Source organism: Saccopteryx bilineata, chromosome 4 (genome assembly GCF_036850765.1).
Source record: "Saccopteryx bilineata isolate mSacBil1 chromosome 4, mSacBil1_pri_phased_curated, whole genome shotgun sequence".
NCBI lineage: Eukaryota > Metazoa > Chordata > Mammalia > Chiroptera > Emballonuridae > Saccopteryx > Saccopteryx bilineata.
This window is the reverse complement of record NC_089493.1, coordinates 32,105,680-32,120,693: the sequence shown is the minus strand read 5'-3', so window position 1 is coordinate 32,120,693 and position 15,014 is coordinate 32,105,680. Positions and strand designations below refer to the sequence as shown.

The following is a 15,014-nucleotide window of genomic DNA, read 5'->3' as shown; positions in this document are numbered from 1 at the left end:
GACCATGGAGCCATCCTCAGTGCCCAGGACCAACTCATTCCAGTTGAGCTATGGCTGCAGGAGGGGAAGAGAGAGAGACAGAGAGAAAGAGAGAAAGAAGTGAGAGGGTGAGGGGTGGAGAATCAGATGGGCACCTCTCCTGTGTGCCCTAACTGGGGATCAAACCTGGAACATCTACATGCCAGGCTAATACTCTACCACTGAGCTAACTGGCCAGGGCCGGCAGTGAACTTCCTAGTCGCACAGGTCTCTGCTGTTCTAGATGCTGACCATCCCTAAAAGAAAGTTCATGTACTAGTTGTCAGACCTATAGTAACTGCCCTACCTCAGACTTGAAAAAATCCATCCAGTAGGTTTGGCAGCAGATAGAAACTTCACTGATATATAGAGTAGGATTTTCAAGTGTTTAAAGTAAGTTATTATTTTAACTATTTTAGTTAAAACACATGCAACATGAGGATTCATTACATTATTTGATTTACTTTTGTATAGTGTAAAATTTTTCCTAATAAAAAGTTTTTAAGAAGTACATTGTGCCTAGGTTATTATACATCCTGAATTAGACCTAAAAGTCACTGAAATCTTTGTGATGACTTTGAAGTTGCTCTCTGGTGTGCCTTCCAGATTCCACTGATCTCTGACTTTTCTCCTCAGGTAATTTATGCAGCGAGGGATGCCCAGATTTCAGTGGCTCTCTTCCTCCACCTTCTTGGATACCCTTTCTCTAGGAGTTCAACGTCAGAAGAAAATGATGACCTCACTGGTTGGAGAAAAGTCTTGGAGAAGTGCCAGGATGTGGTAGACATCCCGTTCAGAAGCAAAGGAATTAGCAGAGTGGTAGAAGAGGCTAACGGGGAAGCGACAGAATCTCAGCAGAAGCAAAGACATAAGAAATCTGAGGTGGATGTACTGGTGCCTGGCAACCACCAAGGGAGAGACCCCAGGAAACAGAAAAGAAAGCCCCTGGGGCTGGGCTACTCTGCCAGGTAACTGACTTGTTCATTGGTTAGTAAAGAGTCAGAGGCCCAGCCTCCAGCAAAAGGCACCTGTGGCGTCTCCCCTCAGGGGAGAAGGCTTATGGTGTAAGGAAGCAGCGGCTTTCCAGGGGTTAATACTGTTCTTTCTTTTCTTCAAGGACATTTGGATCTATCTTTTTATTTGCATATTTTCCCCCTTTTCCCTTTCTCTTCTTTATTGTTGGGCTATTGGAGTAGAAATGAGGACAGCTTAACCTAGCCTTGTCACTGACCCTGATTTGACTTTAGACCTGTGCTTTCTCCACTTATAAATGAGGGTATAGCCTGACCAGGCGGTGGCGCAGTGGATAGAGCATTGGAATGGGATGCGGAAGACCCAGGTTCGAGACCCCGAGGTCGCCAGCTTGAGCGCAGGCTCATCTGGTTTGAGCAAAAAGCTCACCAGCTTGGACCCAAGGTCGCTGGCTCAAGCAAGGCGTTACTCAATCTGCTGAAAGCCTGCGGTCAAGGCACATATGAGAAAGCAATGTGGAAGACCCAGGTTTGAGACCCTGAGGTCACCAGCTTGAGCGCAGGCTCATCTGGTTTGAGCAAAAAGCTCACCAGCTTGGACCCAAGGTCGCTGGCTCAAGCAAGGGGTTACTTGGTCTGCTGAAGGCCTGCAGTCAAGACACATATGAGAAAGCAATCGGTGAACAACTAAGGTGTTGCAACGTGCAACGAAAAACTAATGATTGATGCTTCTCATCTCTCCGTTCCTGTCTGTCTGTCCCTGTCTATCCCTCTCTCTGACTCTCTCTCTCTGTCTCTGTAAAGAAAAAAAAATGAGGGTATAATGATTATTCCTGCTTGCTTCCGAAGAGCTGTGAGATGAATAACATGGCGGGCCTCCTACTTTTCAGGAGAAGTGCCTCATCTGATTTCTTGTTCACTGGGTGTTGGACTATTGAGAATGGCATCCAGCTCTAAGCCTCTGTTACTCCCTAACCAAAGAGAATGTTCCTGGACAAGTTAGGCCTCTGTTGCACAACGATGACTAATAAGTTCTTTGGGGTGGAAATTTGGTCCCTGTAGCAAAGTGCCTTTAGGAATTGGATGATGAAATTGAAGTATTGTGTTTGGGCCAGAAATAAGCCCACGTGGCCCTCATTACGTTAGCCTGAGGTTCTTTCATTTTAATCTGCTTTGTTTAATTCAGTGATTACTTCGCAGGGCAGTTTTCTTGGCGCTCTGATCCTCTTCATTTTCACAATAGAACTCACTGGCTAAGTCAGAATCTGTACATGTGAAAACTAGTCGTATAAATTATTCATTTTAATTTCTGTTTCCTAGTTCAATGCGGATGAAGGAATTAACGTGGTTTTTCTCCTGCTTCGTCCCCCCTCCCCCATAAATGTAATGTTTGTCCCTCATGTTGAGAATAGCTTGGGTCACTGAGAAGAGCACATGGAAACATGACTGATGCCTTGACCAGCAGTTAGCTTTCAGTTTTCAGCTTTTTCTTCCCCTTCCCTGCAGAAAATCACCGCTCTACGATAACTGCTTCCTCCACGCGCCTGACGGACAGCCCCTCTGCACTTGCGACAGAAGGAAAGCTCAGTGGTACCTGGACAAGGGCATTGGAGGTCTGCCATTCAGCTGTCTTGTTTTATTTATAAATTAGGTTCACATGGGCACTGGCAGGAGTGGGGAGTGGGGTAAGGGAGAGGGATGGATGGAAGAAGGCAGAATGATCTTAAGACACATGGGACAGGGATATTCAAAACCCAGAAAACAGTGATGTCTTTGAGGACACAGCTGAGAATAATTAAGGTTGTTTTTCTTCTCTGGGGGAGAGATGGGCAATCAGACACTAACTAGAGGTTTTTTTCTCTAAGAGTTGGTGAGCGAAGAGCCTTTTGTGGTCAAGCTACAGTTTGAACCTGCAGGAAGACCCGAGTCCCCAGGAGACTACTACTTGATGGTTAAAGAGAACCTATGCGTAGTGTGTGGCAAGAAAGACTCCTACATTCGGTGAGTGTGGGGTGACCTGCCCTGATTGTCTGCCTCGATAGAAGTCGCCTTGTAGCCACATGCAGAGCCTGCAGGGGCCTTGCTGGAGCCTCCTACTCTGGCTGAGAGACTTGTCCCTGGGGCACATCCCAGTTCCCCTGAGAGTTTTGCCACGTGGCCTGGCCTTGCTTTGGTGGCCCCTGCTCCTCCTGAACCCAGTTCTTAGTTTCTGGAAGGCAGTACTCTTCTCAGGAACAGTTTGCCATAAAGAGAGTGGTTCCTTTTTGCTCACAAAGGAATGGAAACCGTTTCCTTCACCAGCTGCCTTTTTCTCTGTGTCATTATAATCCTCCCTTGAGGGGCTCTGAGCTTTCTGGTCTTTGGTGCCCTTCATGAAGTATCCAGATGACCTGAAGGCACACTGTGGAGTAGCTGGGAAGAGTCTTCTGTGTCAAGGTCCCCACACAATGAAGGGGAGGCTGCCTGCTGAGCCCGGGCGCCCAGACTCTTTCTCCTTGGCTTTTATGGAGAAATTCACCTTCCTTTCTCCCCTTGCGAAATGGGACAAGTCGTAGTTGCTGCCAAGAGTTTTTCTTAGAGCTTAGTTCTCCTTAGAAAATAGTGATGGACTTTGATAAAGCAGGGAAGTAATCTTAGAGTAAGGGATTCTTCAAGTGATGGAAATTGGCTTTTTCAGGTCACAAGGCTTCCAGAATTTCAGGAGTAGAGGTTACCTGCTACATGCTTTGAGAGTTATTTTCCAGATCTTAAAGACCATTAGAATTTCTTTCCATTTCTTTGATACTTTTCCTTCTGGGAGCACAGCCTTCTCAAAGGTTGTTATTAGCCTTTTGCTACCCCTGGCCCTCCACGGAAGCCTGATAACAGGTAGTCTGTTCCCACTTCAGGAAGAGGAGCGTGAGGCACCGGTGGGCAGGGGGCTGAGAGTGGAACAGGTCGTTGTTTCTGTGTCGTCTCTGTGGGTTGTGGTGCCCAAGGCTTTGCAGTCACGTTTAGGCCCAGATCAGAATCCGTATGTTTTGTGCCACATGCTAACGAGTGCTGCCTCCGGGTGGGCTTGCTCAGGAAGAACGTGGTTCCACACGAGTACCGGAAGCACTTCCCCATTGAGATGAAGGACCATAACTCCCACGATGTGCTGCTGCTTTGCACCTCCTGCCATGCCATCTCCAACTACTATGACAACCATTTGAAGCAGCAGCTGGCCAAGGAGTTCCAGGCCCCCATTGGCTACGAGGAGGGTTTGCGCCTGCTGGAGGATCCAGAGCGCCGGCAGATGCGTTCTGGTGCCCGGGCTCTGCTCAACGCCGAGAGCCTGCCTGCCCATCGGAAGGAGGAGCTGCTGCAAGCTCTCAGGGAGTTTTATAACACAGACACGGTCACAGATGATATGCTTCAGGAGGCTGCCAGCCTGGAGACCAGGTATGTTTGACAGTTCTGGTCAGACGGGATTGAGGAATAATCCAATGACATGAACCCTGACTGCGGTGGGAACACTTGCCAGGGAGGAGACATTAGTCATTTAGGTGCAGTCCACAACCTCATGATTATTCCAGTAAGTATCTAATGGCTTAAAGTGCCATGGGGTGGGAGAGAACAGTATTTGAGTACTTCCTTTCTATAGGAGACCTTCCTTCTATCCTTGACCTTTTAAGGGTACGTCCATTTTCAGGATTAGCAGGAGAGTTCAAATGCAGTGGAGTTGTGCTTTATATATTTAATGCAGAAGTAAATCCTCAAGCCAGCACATAAAATGAAAATAATAGTCAGAAACTACCCTCAAATTGCTGAAGTTGCCCATGAAATATAGTCTGTGGTTTTCTGTCTCACCTTACCCAGGTCTGTGGGAATTGTCACCAATGGATTCATGTTTCCTATCTCACCTGCACTGTGGGTACTGGCCCACCACATGGAATGTTGTCCAGAATTGCCTGTACTCTTTAAATTACTTTTCTCCTTTTTCCTTCCTTCCTTTGCTTTCTCAGACCTTCTTCTCCATGATACACAGTGGAAGTCATGTGACTGAACTCAGCGTTCCTACAGGAGAAATTTGTGGTCCTAAGAAATGAATGGGGCCATGGCTCAGAACTCGGGGCCATGCTCTGGTTTTGCTTCCCAACTGTCACTTTTCTCAGTAGTCCTAGGGGTTGAAATAATTGAACTGATTAGTTCACAAACCCTGATAGGGATGCTAGTTGCCTATAGTATTTTTGTTATCAAAAAACCAAAATACCTACATGATAGCAAAAAATATTCATTGAACAAATATTTATAGATATACTAATCTATCTGACCAAGCTAATTTTACATAACTTGCCTTGATTATTTCTTCTAACAAATCCTGTGAGTTAGGGTTTAGGTTTCTTACTGGTAACAGAGAACATTTATAGCTTACATTTTATTTATTTATTTATTTATTTATTTATTTATTTATAGGTGAAAGGAGGGGTGTAAGGCAGACTCCCACATGTGCCCTGATCAAGATCCACCTGGCAACCCCATCTGGGGCACATGCTTGAATACCAAGCTATTTTTAGTGCCTGCAGCTGATATGTCCCAACTGAGCTATCCTCAGTGCCTGGGCCAACCAACACTTGAACCACTGAGTCACTGGCTGCATGAGGGAAAGAGGGAGGGGCGGGGGGGTGGGGAGAAGCTGATGGTCACTTCTCTTGTGTACCCTGACCGGGAATTGAACCTGGGACAGCCATACACTGGGCCAATGCTCTGTCCACTGAGCCACTGGCCAGGGCCATATCTTACATTTTTAAAAACCTTTGAGAGTTCAACAATTTTTTATTTTAATTCTTCCATTGATTTGAGAGAGAGAGATAGAGGGAAAGGGAAAGAGAAAGAAACGTCGACTTGTTTGACTTAGTTGTTCCATTTAGTTGTGCACTCATTGATTGCTTCTTGTATGTACCCTGATCAAGGGTTAAACCCATGACCTCTGGAGTCCTAGTTTGACACTTTATCTATTGAGCCACCTGGCCAGGGCAAAAAAATGTATTATTGAATTTGATCCTTATTGAGGTTATAGAAATGTTGTTTTCCAAGTTACCTTGAGGTTAAAGTTAAGTAACTTGCCATGGTCATATTAGAAATTAATGACACTAGCCCTGGCCGGTTGGCTCAGCTATAGAGTGTTGGCCTGGCATGTGCAAGTTCCAGGTTCGATTCCTGGCCAGAGCACACAGGAGAAGCTCCCATCTGCTTCTCCACCCTGCCCCCTCTTCTTCCTCTCTATCTCTCTCTTCCCCTTCCGCAGCCATGGCTCCATTGGAGCAAAGTTGGCCTGGGCACTGAGGATGGCTCCATGGCCTCCACTTAAGGCGCTAGAATGGCTCCAGTTGCAATGAAGCAACGCCCAAGATGGGTAGAGCATTGCCCCCTGGTGGGCATGCAGGGTTGATCTTGGTCGGGCACATGCGGGAGTCTGACGGCCTCCCCGCATTCTAACTTTGGAAAAATGCAGAAAAAAAATTAATGACACTGGCTTCTTTAAGTAATTTCCAAATGTATTTTCTAAATAGCCAAACTTTCCCTTTCGGCCACAGACCTTTCTAATAAATTTATATTGCTGACTTGGATAGAAGGGTGCTGGACTTGGATGTCTAGGACAAAGAACAGCTGTTTGGAGAAATATAGACAAGTTAGTAGGGTGCTCGGAGCTAAATAGTAAAATGTCTGGAAATACCCAGAGGGCACCGACACAGAGACTGGGGGAATCCTGGGAGGAAGGATAGGCATGGGCTGTGGATGCAGGGATGCAGGGAGAGGAGCTCAGTCTGCGGGGCAGGGAGCCCTTGAGAAAGGTCGTCTCTGTTCAGAGGAGGCACAAGCGCTGTTCGCCTGGTTTCAGAGCGGTTTTTAAGGCCCCTCGGCTTGGTTGGGAAGGAGGCAGGGATTAATTTTCCTATTAAACAGCACCAGCTGCATGACAGGCAACCATGGTAGCATTTCATTGTGACTGAAGCGCTTCTCATGGATGTGGTTTGGCATTCTTTTTATGAGAAGAAAGGTACTAAAGAAAAGGCCCACCTTGCATTTTACATTCAGGTATTACACCATTATGAAAAACTGGAACACATGGCCTGATTTCACAGCCTCATAAATACGGGGTATGGTTCAGGATGAGGAACATAAAAGAAGCGTGAGCTGTTAACTGAGCGCCCGGGAGTAAACACAGGATGGGAGCGCTCTTCAGCCATCTTCAGCCAGTCGGTAGGACTGAGCATCGTGCAGAGTTCTTCCCCAAGTATCACTCGGAATCCCCAAATGCTTCCTGTTGGATTATGTGCAACATGCCCAAACTATTTTTAAAAAGTCACATATGGGAAGAAGGATGTTTGAAAACCAAACATTCATATAGCCAACCTGTTAGAAGTCTAGCGATCTCCCTAAGCCCCTGTGACCTATAGCATTTGGAGCACTCCCTTGTGCCGATTTCCCTCAGACCCCTTGTGCTTTGTGTCTCGGCAGGATTTTCAATGAAAACTACATTCCTCACGGGCTGAAGGTGGTGCAGTGCCATAGCCAGGGCGGGCTGCGCTCCCTCGTGCAGCTGGAGCGCCGCTGGCGCCAGCACTTCCTGGACTGCATGCAGCCCCAGCACCTGCCCCAGCAGTGGTCAGTGGACCACAACCATCAGAAGCTGCTCCGGAAATACGGGGACAGCCTTCCCGTCAAGCTGTCGTGATAGCTGCTCTCCTCCCAGGTTAGGGCAGCTGGGAAGCTGGAGCCAAGGTTGAAAAGTCACTTCTAACCATTTTTAATACGTTGTTAATTGTCAAAGCCTGGTGACACAACTCAGAATACTAACTCCTACTGACTCCAGGATGCTGCTGGTAGAGCATGGCTAATATTTTAAGGGGAGCTTATGGTTTTGAATTTTAGTTTGGCAGAGTGAATATTCTTCTTTTCTCCCTTTTATTTTATTTTTGTGGACAGAGAGAGCCTTGAATTTATTTTACTCTTTCTCTTCTGCTTTCCCTGTGCAGATGGCAAATGAAGGATTCTCCCTGAAGTGACTTGTCAGGACTCTCAGGTTTTTAATACATTTCTTCCCTGTTTAGTATGTTGATTTATCTCAAATGGGCTGTCAGGTATTTCAACCCCGTCAGGTTAGGAGGGGAGAAAATGTTCTTCCGGGGGTTGGAGAAATGAGCACGGGTTCAGATTCATTTTCCCAGTTCAACCTCATAATAATAAACTCTTTGGCTAAGCACTCTCCCATAACACACCTGTTTGGGAGCCACCCCATCGGAATCACTTTGGTTTGTCACACACTTGAGAATGCTCCCCTTGACACGTCCAGGACCAAAGCTGCAACTTCCTGCCCTGAGCTTACACCCTACCCTGGAGAGAATTCTTTTCTAGAAATAGGCCTTCAACCCGGGTGGGGCAGAGAGCAGCTGAAGCTCCAGCCCCCGAGGGAACGGGGATAACTTCTTAGCTCTTCTTTTCATGCTGTTCATTGTCTGCTTGTTGCAGTCCTGCTGCCCAGAACTGCAAGGCTTTTAGAGAACACCCTTTCTGAGCGGAAGATGTCTTTCCTCAGAAGCAGTATCAGCTCCCTTCAGTGTTCTGTGTCCCATCAGCTTTGCAATCCTGACCTCTTCTGAGCACTAATTTTCTCCCGGAGTCATTTGGTCAGGTTGCAATGTAAGGATTGCTCCATCCCCTCCCATGCCTAGAACACTGAGATTAACTAATATTTTGATGTTTAAAACAGTGTTTTTATCTTTCCAAATGTGAGGTCACCATTTTAATCATGAAATCAACTTAACTAGTGATTAGTATTTTTTCTAAAGTATTAGGAAAACTTTCTAACTTTATAAGATCGTAATGAGCTTGAAAAATAATTTTATGGCCAGAAGCCAACAAGAGCTCTGTTTTGGAATTGTGCCTGCCAAGTTGGTGATGGTTACTCTAATATTGGTAAATAAAACTTCTAAGCACAAAACTCACTGCCTGTAACTGTAAAACTTTTTTCTTCACCACTTTATAAAATCGGCAAATATTTCTGGGGGAGGAGATAGTTATCCTACAGGTTTCTGCCAAGGGCAATACCATGGTATGTGTGCACAGATGGGTACACACACATGCAGGGCGCATCAGCCCGCAGCAGCAGCCTGCAAGGCGCATGCACGTCCCACATTTTGTTCTTCTGCACCTTTATTCCCATTTGTCCTCAAAAAGACATTTCTGGGATCTAAACTAGAAATCCTTGAAGATGAATAATACCAGGCACTGTCAGGATCGTGTGTTCAATGCAGTAGGTTATTATGGGGCCTGTATCTCCCATGGCCATACTGCATGAGTCCAGGGGTGAACCATGGAGATGGCTAAGTGGTCCTGTAGTAGTCAGACTTGCCACAAGGTGGCACTCACAGATTTTGTTTTACATGTATTTATTCTTGAGAAGAAGAAGCTTTTATACATGACATGGTTCCTGAACACAGCTCACGACTTATGTTTCAAAGTTTGTATAGCTTGTTTAGGTCCATTTTGATAGTTTTCAAAGAAAAACTTCTTCCTCTGAAACAGGGAGTGGGTCTCTTTCATTCTCTTTCCCTGTAGTCCTCATGCTGCTAAGAGGTAAGACACATACAAGGTCATTTGAGGTGCAGTGGTTGTTGTGAGGAGGAGAAATGGGTTCTCCAATGGAGCTTCCTGCAAAGCCCAGTAGCAGAGCCAGCAGACAGGGTTGAAGTGGAAGTTAGACTGCGGCCCACGCAGTTGCTAATTCTTTTCAGAAGAGTTATTGTGAAGATTCGGATCTTTTTGTCTCTGAATCAGCCTGGACTTTAGCAGCCTTTTCTAGACTGACAATTTCTATTTTAAATGAGATATTTTAGAGCAGACATACAGTAAAGTAAATATTTATGTTTTTTTCCTGATACAAAAGTAATGTGTGCTTATTATAGATGAATCTTTAAAAAAGAATAAAATTCATCCATCCTTCCTCCATCCCGAACAGAGCTAATGTTTGCTGGTATGTTTATGAATTTCCTTTCAGAATTTAAAAATGCATGTAATACATATATTTAAACAAAGTTGGGAGTCATATAGATATCATATATATACAGCCTGGTATTCTATTTTCCCTCCTCACTTAGCATGGTATCACAAGTAATTAATTTCCTGTGTCTTTAAATATTTGAAAGTAGATTTCTAGTGATTCTACCTTATCCACTCCCACAGTTGAAATGTTTGGTTGCTTCAGATTCTTTGTTAATTAATATTGATGACGCTTTGGTGAACTTGCTTGTGTATAAATCTTTGACTCTCATTTTTAATAATTTTATTAGAATAGAACCTTAGACATTGGATTGTGAGGAGGGGACTCACATGGCTGGTGTGCGTACAAGTTGTTGTCACTGCCAGGAGGGCATACAAGGGCACAGTTCTCTGGACAGTCCCCGTGCACCTGCTGAGCTTCCAGAGGCTGGCGGTGAGAGGGCCGGGTCATAGCAAGGCCTCGGAATCGTCATGTTTGTAGGCTCAGGGTCTTTTCCTGCTTCCCTTTTCCCTTCTCTGTCTCACCCTTTGTCGCCTCGTTTTCTCTTTGTAGTCAGTGTTTTGGGGAAAAACTGCTTATTTTAAAAGAAAAATGTAAAAATAAATTTTTATTTTAAAATAAAAGTTATAGACTATTTTTTTTCCTGCTAGACAAGCATTAAGTGATTGCTAGACAAGACACAATATTCAAGGATTTGTTGCCTCCTAAGAGTGCAGGCATAGTTATTTATTCTTATCCATGTCACGGTAGAGATCAGGTGACAAAAGGTGTTCTGTTGAAATAAATCCATTTTAATCCCTCGTTTTAGACTCTTAGAGACCCAGCGGGCAGAAAGAACTTCTGTTCAGCTTCCTATCCTGCTTGTTAGTTTGGAGCCCTAACATTTGACTATAATTTAAATTCTTAGTTTACCTTGCGTCTCTGAGTTTTTATTCATTGATTTGTCCTTTCTTCTTCTTTTTCTTCGTGATATCTCATCCTCATGAGAAGTATCACTTTTTAAAAATTAAATTAAATTAAATTTTATTTTTTTAAGTGAAAGGAGGAGAGATAATGAGACAGATTCCCACATGCACCCCGACTGGAATCCACCCAGCAACCCCGGTCTGGGGCCGATGCTTGAATCAGCCGAGCTGTCCTCAGCACCAGAGGCTGACACTTGGACCATCCAAGCCACTGCTGCGAGAGGGGAAGAGGGGGAGAAGGGGGAGAGGGAGGGAAAGAGAAGCAGATGGTCATTTCTTGCACTGACCAGGGGTCGAATCTAGGACATCTGCATGCAGGGCCAACACCCTGTCCACCCAACCAGCCGGCCAGGGCCTCAGTCTTTATTTTTAAAGAAGATAGTTTCTCAGTTTGCTCGTTTACTAATTATTATATATTTTTAAAGGATTCCTCATTCTGATCTTTTGTCTTTTCTGTTGTGTAGATGGTGACTTTTAGAGTACCTAATCCTTCAGGAAAACAGAATCAGCTTTTCTTGGATGAGATAAGCTAAAAGAGTGTTTAAGAATGGTTCTTGTTTTGATTAACTCTTGATCTGAATAATGTAAAAATAATACATAATTCCCTAAATATTTTTATTTTAGAAGTCGGCTGTAACTTCAGGTATTAATCAAGTTGCCTCCTCATGCTGGAATCTAATACCTTCTACCCTTCCTCAGGCCTGGAGCAGTTTTACAGCAGGTGATGGCGCACGGCTGACATGCCAGTGCCCACTTGTTCAAAAGTACCTGTCCCTCCAACCTACTAGGAGCTGCATTAGTCACCCCCATTGCTTGAGGTACCAAGGCCCTTACTTAAATGCCAGCATCTTATTTGGGAAGGTGGGAAGTATATTAGACCATTGCCTCTTTCTTTTTTTTTTCTTTTTTTTTTTTTTTTTGTATTTTTCTGAAGCTGGAAACGGGGAGAGACAGTCAGACAAGACTCCCGCATGCGCCCGACCACGATCCACCCCGCACGCCCACCAGGAGGCGATGCTCTGCCCCTCTGGGGCGTCGCTCTTTTGCGACCAGAGCCACTCTAGTGCCTGGGGCAGAGGCCAAGGAGCCATCCCCAGCGCCAGGGCCATCTTTGCTCCATTGGAGCCTCGCTGTGGGAGGGGAAGAGAGAGACAGAGAGGAAGGAGAGGGGGAGGGGTGGAGAAGCAGATGGGCGCTTCTCCTGTGTGCCCTGGCCGGGAATCGAACCCGGGACTTCTGCACGCCAGGCCGACGCTCTACCACTGAGCCAACCGGCCAGGGCGAGACCATTGCCTCTTTCTAATCTGCTCCGTGTTTGGACAACTCTGGTTGGAGGTACCTAGATACTGTGGGTGGCGGGTCCAAATGCATATCATTGGGGTACAATCAAGAGCTGACTTCGTTTACATAGGAATAGGGAATGTTAAAGGACCTAGTTCATGCATCCAGGCATGTCCCTCTTTTAATGTGATGTACACTGCCTTAAAAAGTCATTCTTTGCCCGAACTGAATGGAGGTAGCTAATGTCATACCCTTCAGACTGAACTCAGAGTATTTCCCTCCTTCTGGCTTCCTTATTTATTTTTAATTGCTAAATTTTTCTCTTTACTGAATGGGTAGCCTATTGTCTTTCTGAGAGCATAAACTTCAAAAGCCACTGAGTTTAGAGTCGGCCTTATTATAAGCATGATGTGTGGTCCAGAATATTCTACTTATATTCCACTTCTGCTTCTTGAAGATCTTCCCTCGCAGGCTGCAACGTGCTGGGCAGTTAGGATTCTGACTCTGGAGGCCACCAGAGTCCCTATTAAGTCCTGGATGAATCAGAAATTTGAGCTTAGTAAGCTAACAATGCTAAAAAGAAATGAGAGATTGAGCCGTGGGTTGTTTTAAAAGAGGTACGTTTATTTGGTGGGGGTGATAGGGATGTAGTCCATGAACTTTATATTTTGTTTTTTACTGTCCTCAGTTCTGTTGTGAGTTGATGATCTGGGTTCTGGTTCCGGCCATCTGCTGTGTATCTTCGAACCAATCACTTAACTTTTCTGGCTTCCTTTATTTACCAAAAAAATTAGGAGTTGGAATATGTTGATTTTAGAGAAAGAGACGGAGAGAGAGAAAAAAACATCAATTTGTTGTTCCACTAATATATGCATTCATTGGTTGATTATTGTATGTGCTCTGACCGGGGATCAAACCCGCAGCCTTGGTGTATCAGGATGATGCTCTAACCAACTGAGCTATTCGGCCAGTACACTTCTTTTTGTGGCACTTTCCTTTGAGTGCGGAGTGCCTTTTGCCTCACTGCACACTCATCCACCCCGGGCCCTGGGATTGGAGACTGTTCGTGGAAAGGAGGGGGCCAGGGAAAGCAGGATGCCACACCATGTCCTCCTGGCCTCACTGATGAGGGAGAGGCCTGCTGCTTCCATCTGGTGCTCCACTGCGGTCAAAATACTCTTCTCACCACTGCTGTGCCCTGTGTGTGTGTGGCCTGGGGAACTCACATTTCTACTCAGCTTGCTATTTAACAATAGAGAAAGAAGAGAAATCTTTATCTTCAGCCACATTGCTAGTGCTGTAAGGTTTAATAAGTGATAAGCATAGAATGGAAATGAGGCAAGTTTGCCAAGTATTGTAGATGGGAGGATATATTGAGAAAACAAAGAGTGGCTGCTTCCATTTGAAGGCTAGGGGAAATTAAGGCCATACTATTAGAGAGAATGGAATAGAACTGGGTACTTTAAAAGGAAAACATTAAACCAATAAGTTAAAAATATTCTCTTTTTTATGTTGTCATGACTGCCTAAGAAAATTTGAGGGGCCCGCACTATTAACACATTGTTATCCATCTATGAATCCTAAGACCTGATGAACTCCCAGGCAGACTGGGAAGTCTCTGGGGCCTGCATTTTGTATAATTTTGACTTGCCTTGTACTTAATCCTGCTTACCTTTGCCGGGCTAGACAGACATATGCAAAATGTAAAGTCCGTATTTTACAAGCTGCTGAAAGACATTTCTCTATGTATCCATTCCCTATAACCTGGCAGAAAATATATTTTCCAGTCCATCCTTGTGCTTATTTTCAGTCCCAGAGGGCATGGTGTATTGACTTTTCTTTGTAGCATAGATTTGTACCAGATAAGCTGAACTTGAAGCTCTTGTTACAATAATTGCCTACATTTCGACATGAGCCCCCATCCACCAAATTGGTGGTTGTTCCAAAAAAAAGTGACCAGCTAGTCAAAAGTGAAGCTAAAGTATATTTCTCCGCCCTGTCCTAAATGGATCCTAACTCTATCTAAAATTCTGACATCTTTCATTATATCCCATAAGGCCAACTGGATCCCCAGTCAGCTAGCTTAGTTTCTTTTTAATCAAGATATGTATGTATGTTTGGCCCCGGGGGATTGGTAGGCCTGGGCTATAGCAGCACATATGGCTTCCTCCGAGTTCTTGGATACAATGAGCAGGACTAAAGTTGGCTCAGAAAAGGAACAGAAGATGACTCGGGTTAGTTTTTCTTTTTTAAATGTTATACAAGTGCAGAGCAGTTGGCTGCCATCCCCTCTCAAACCATCAGCAGAGCCTGACCTTGGCCAAGACTTTGCCTCATCCTCTCGGCATTTGAGCAGAGTTGCGTTTCAGCCGTGGAATGCTTAACCAAAAGCACATGCTATAGTGGTGGTTTCCAAAGAGCAAGTTTTTTGCAAAAAGTTTGCATCATGTTGTTTTCTCAAAGCAACAGCTTTCTATAAACCACCAATCTAATAGGCCCCCAGAATCTTTGGCTTATTTGTACTCAGGGCTGAGAGTTTTTGTTGTTGTTGTTGTTAATAAAACTTTATTTATTTGCAGTAAAATGAACATATGGTAAAGTGTACAAATCCTAAGAGTACAACTTGGTGAAATTTTGACAAATGGATGCACCCCTGTAACCATTAAGGGCTGGTTTTGTTTGTTTTGTTTTGTTTGAAATATCTCTCCTGGTGATGCAGCATGGAATTGGAAGGTTGTACACTCATCTAGCTGA

At 44.8% G+C, this 15,014-nt stretch overlaps 1 protein-coding gene across 7 annotated transcripts in view; it reads left to right on the top strand.

Moving 5' to 3' along the window:
* Positions 1–10,572, top strand: part of EXD2 (exonuclease 3'-5' domain containing 2) — an 88,846-nt gene extending 78,274 nt beyond the window's left edge. For 6 of the 7 annotated variants that reach the window (XM_066275930.1, XM_066275927.1, XM_066275931.1 and 3 more), the window contains 5 exons: positions 655–986; positions 2,496–2,602; positions 2,855–2,990; positions 4,056–4,412; positions 7,473–10,572. In XM_066275930.1, the coding sequence (XP_066132027.1) occupies positions 655–986; positions 2,496–2,602; positions 2,855–2,990; positions 4,056–4,412; positions 7,473–7,689 (1,149 nt within the window). In that variant the 3' untranslated portion in view covers positions 7,690–10,572. The remainder of the gene's footprint in view (positions 1–654; positions 987–2,495; positions 2,603–2,854; positions 2,991–4,055; positions 4,413–7,472) is intronic. The other variant, XM_066275932.1, reaches the window with a different exon arrangement.
* Positions 10,573–15,014: the final 4,442 nt, after the last annotated feature.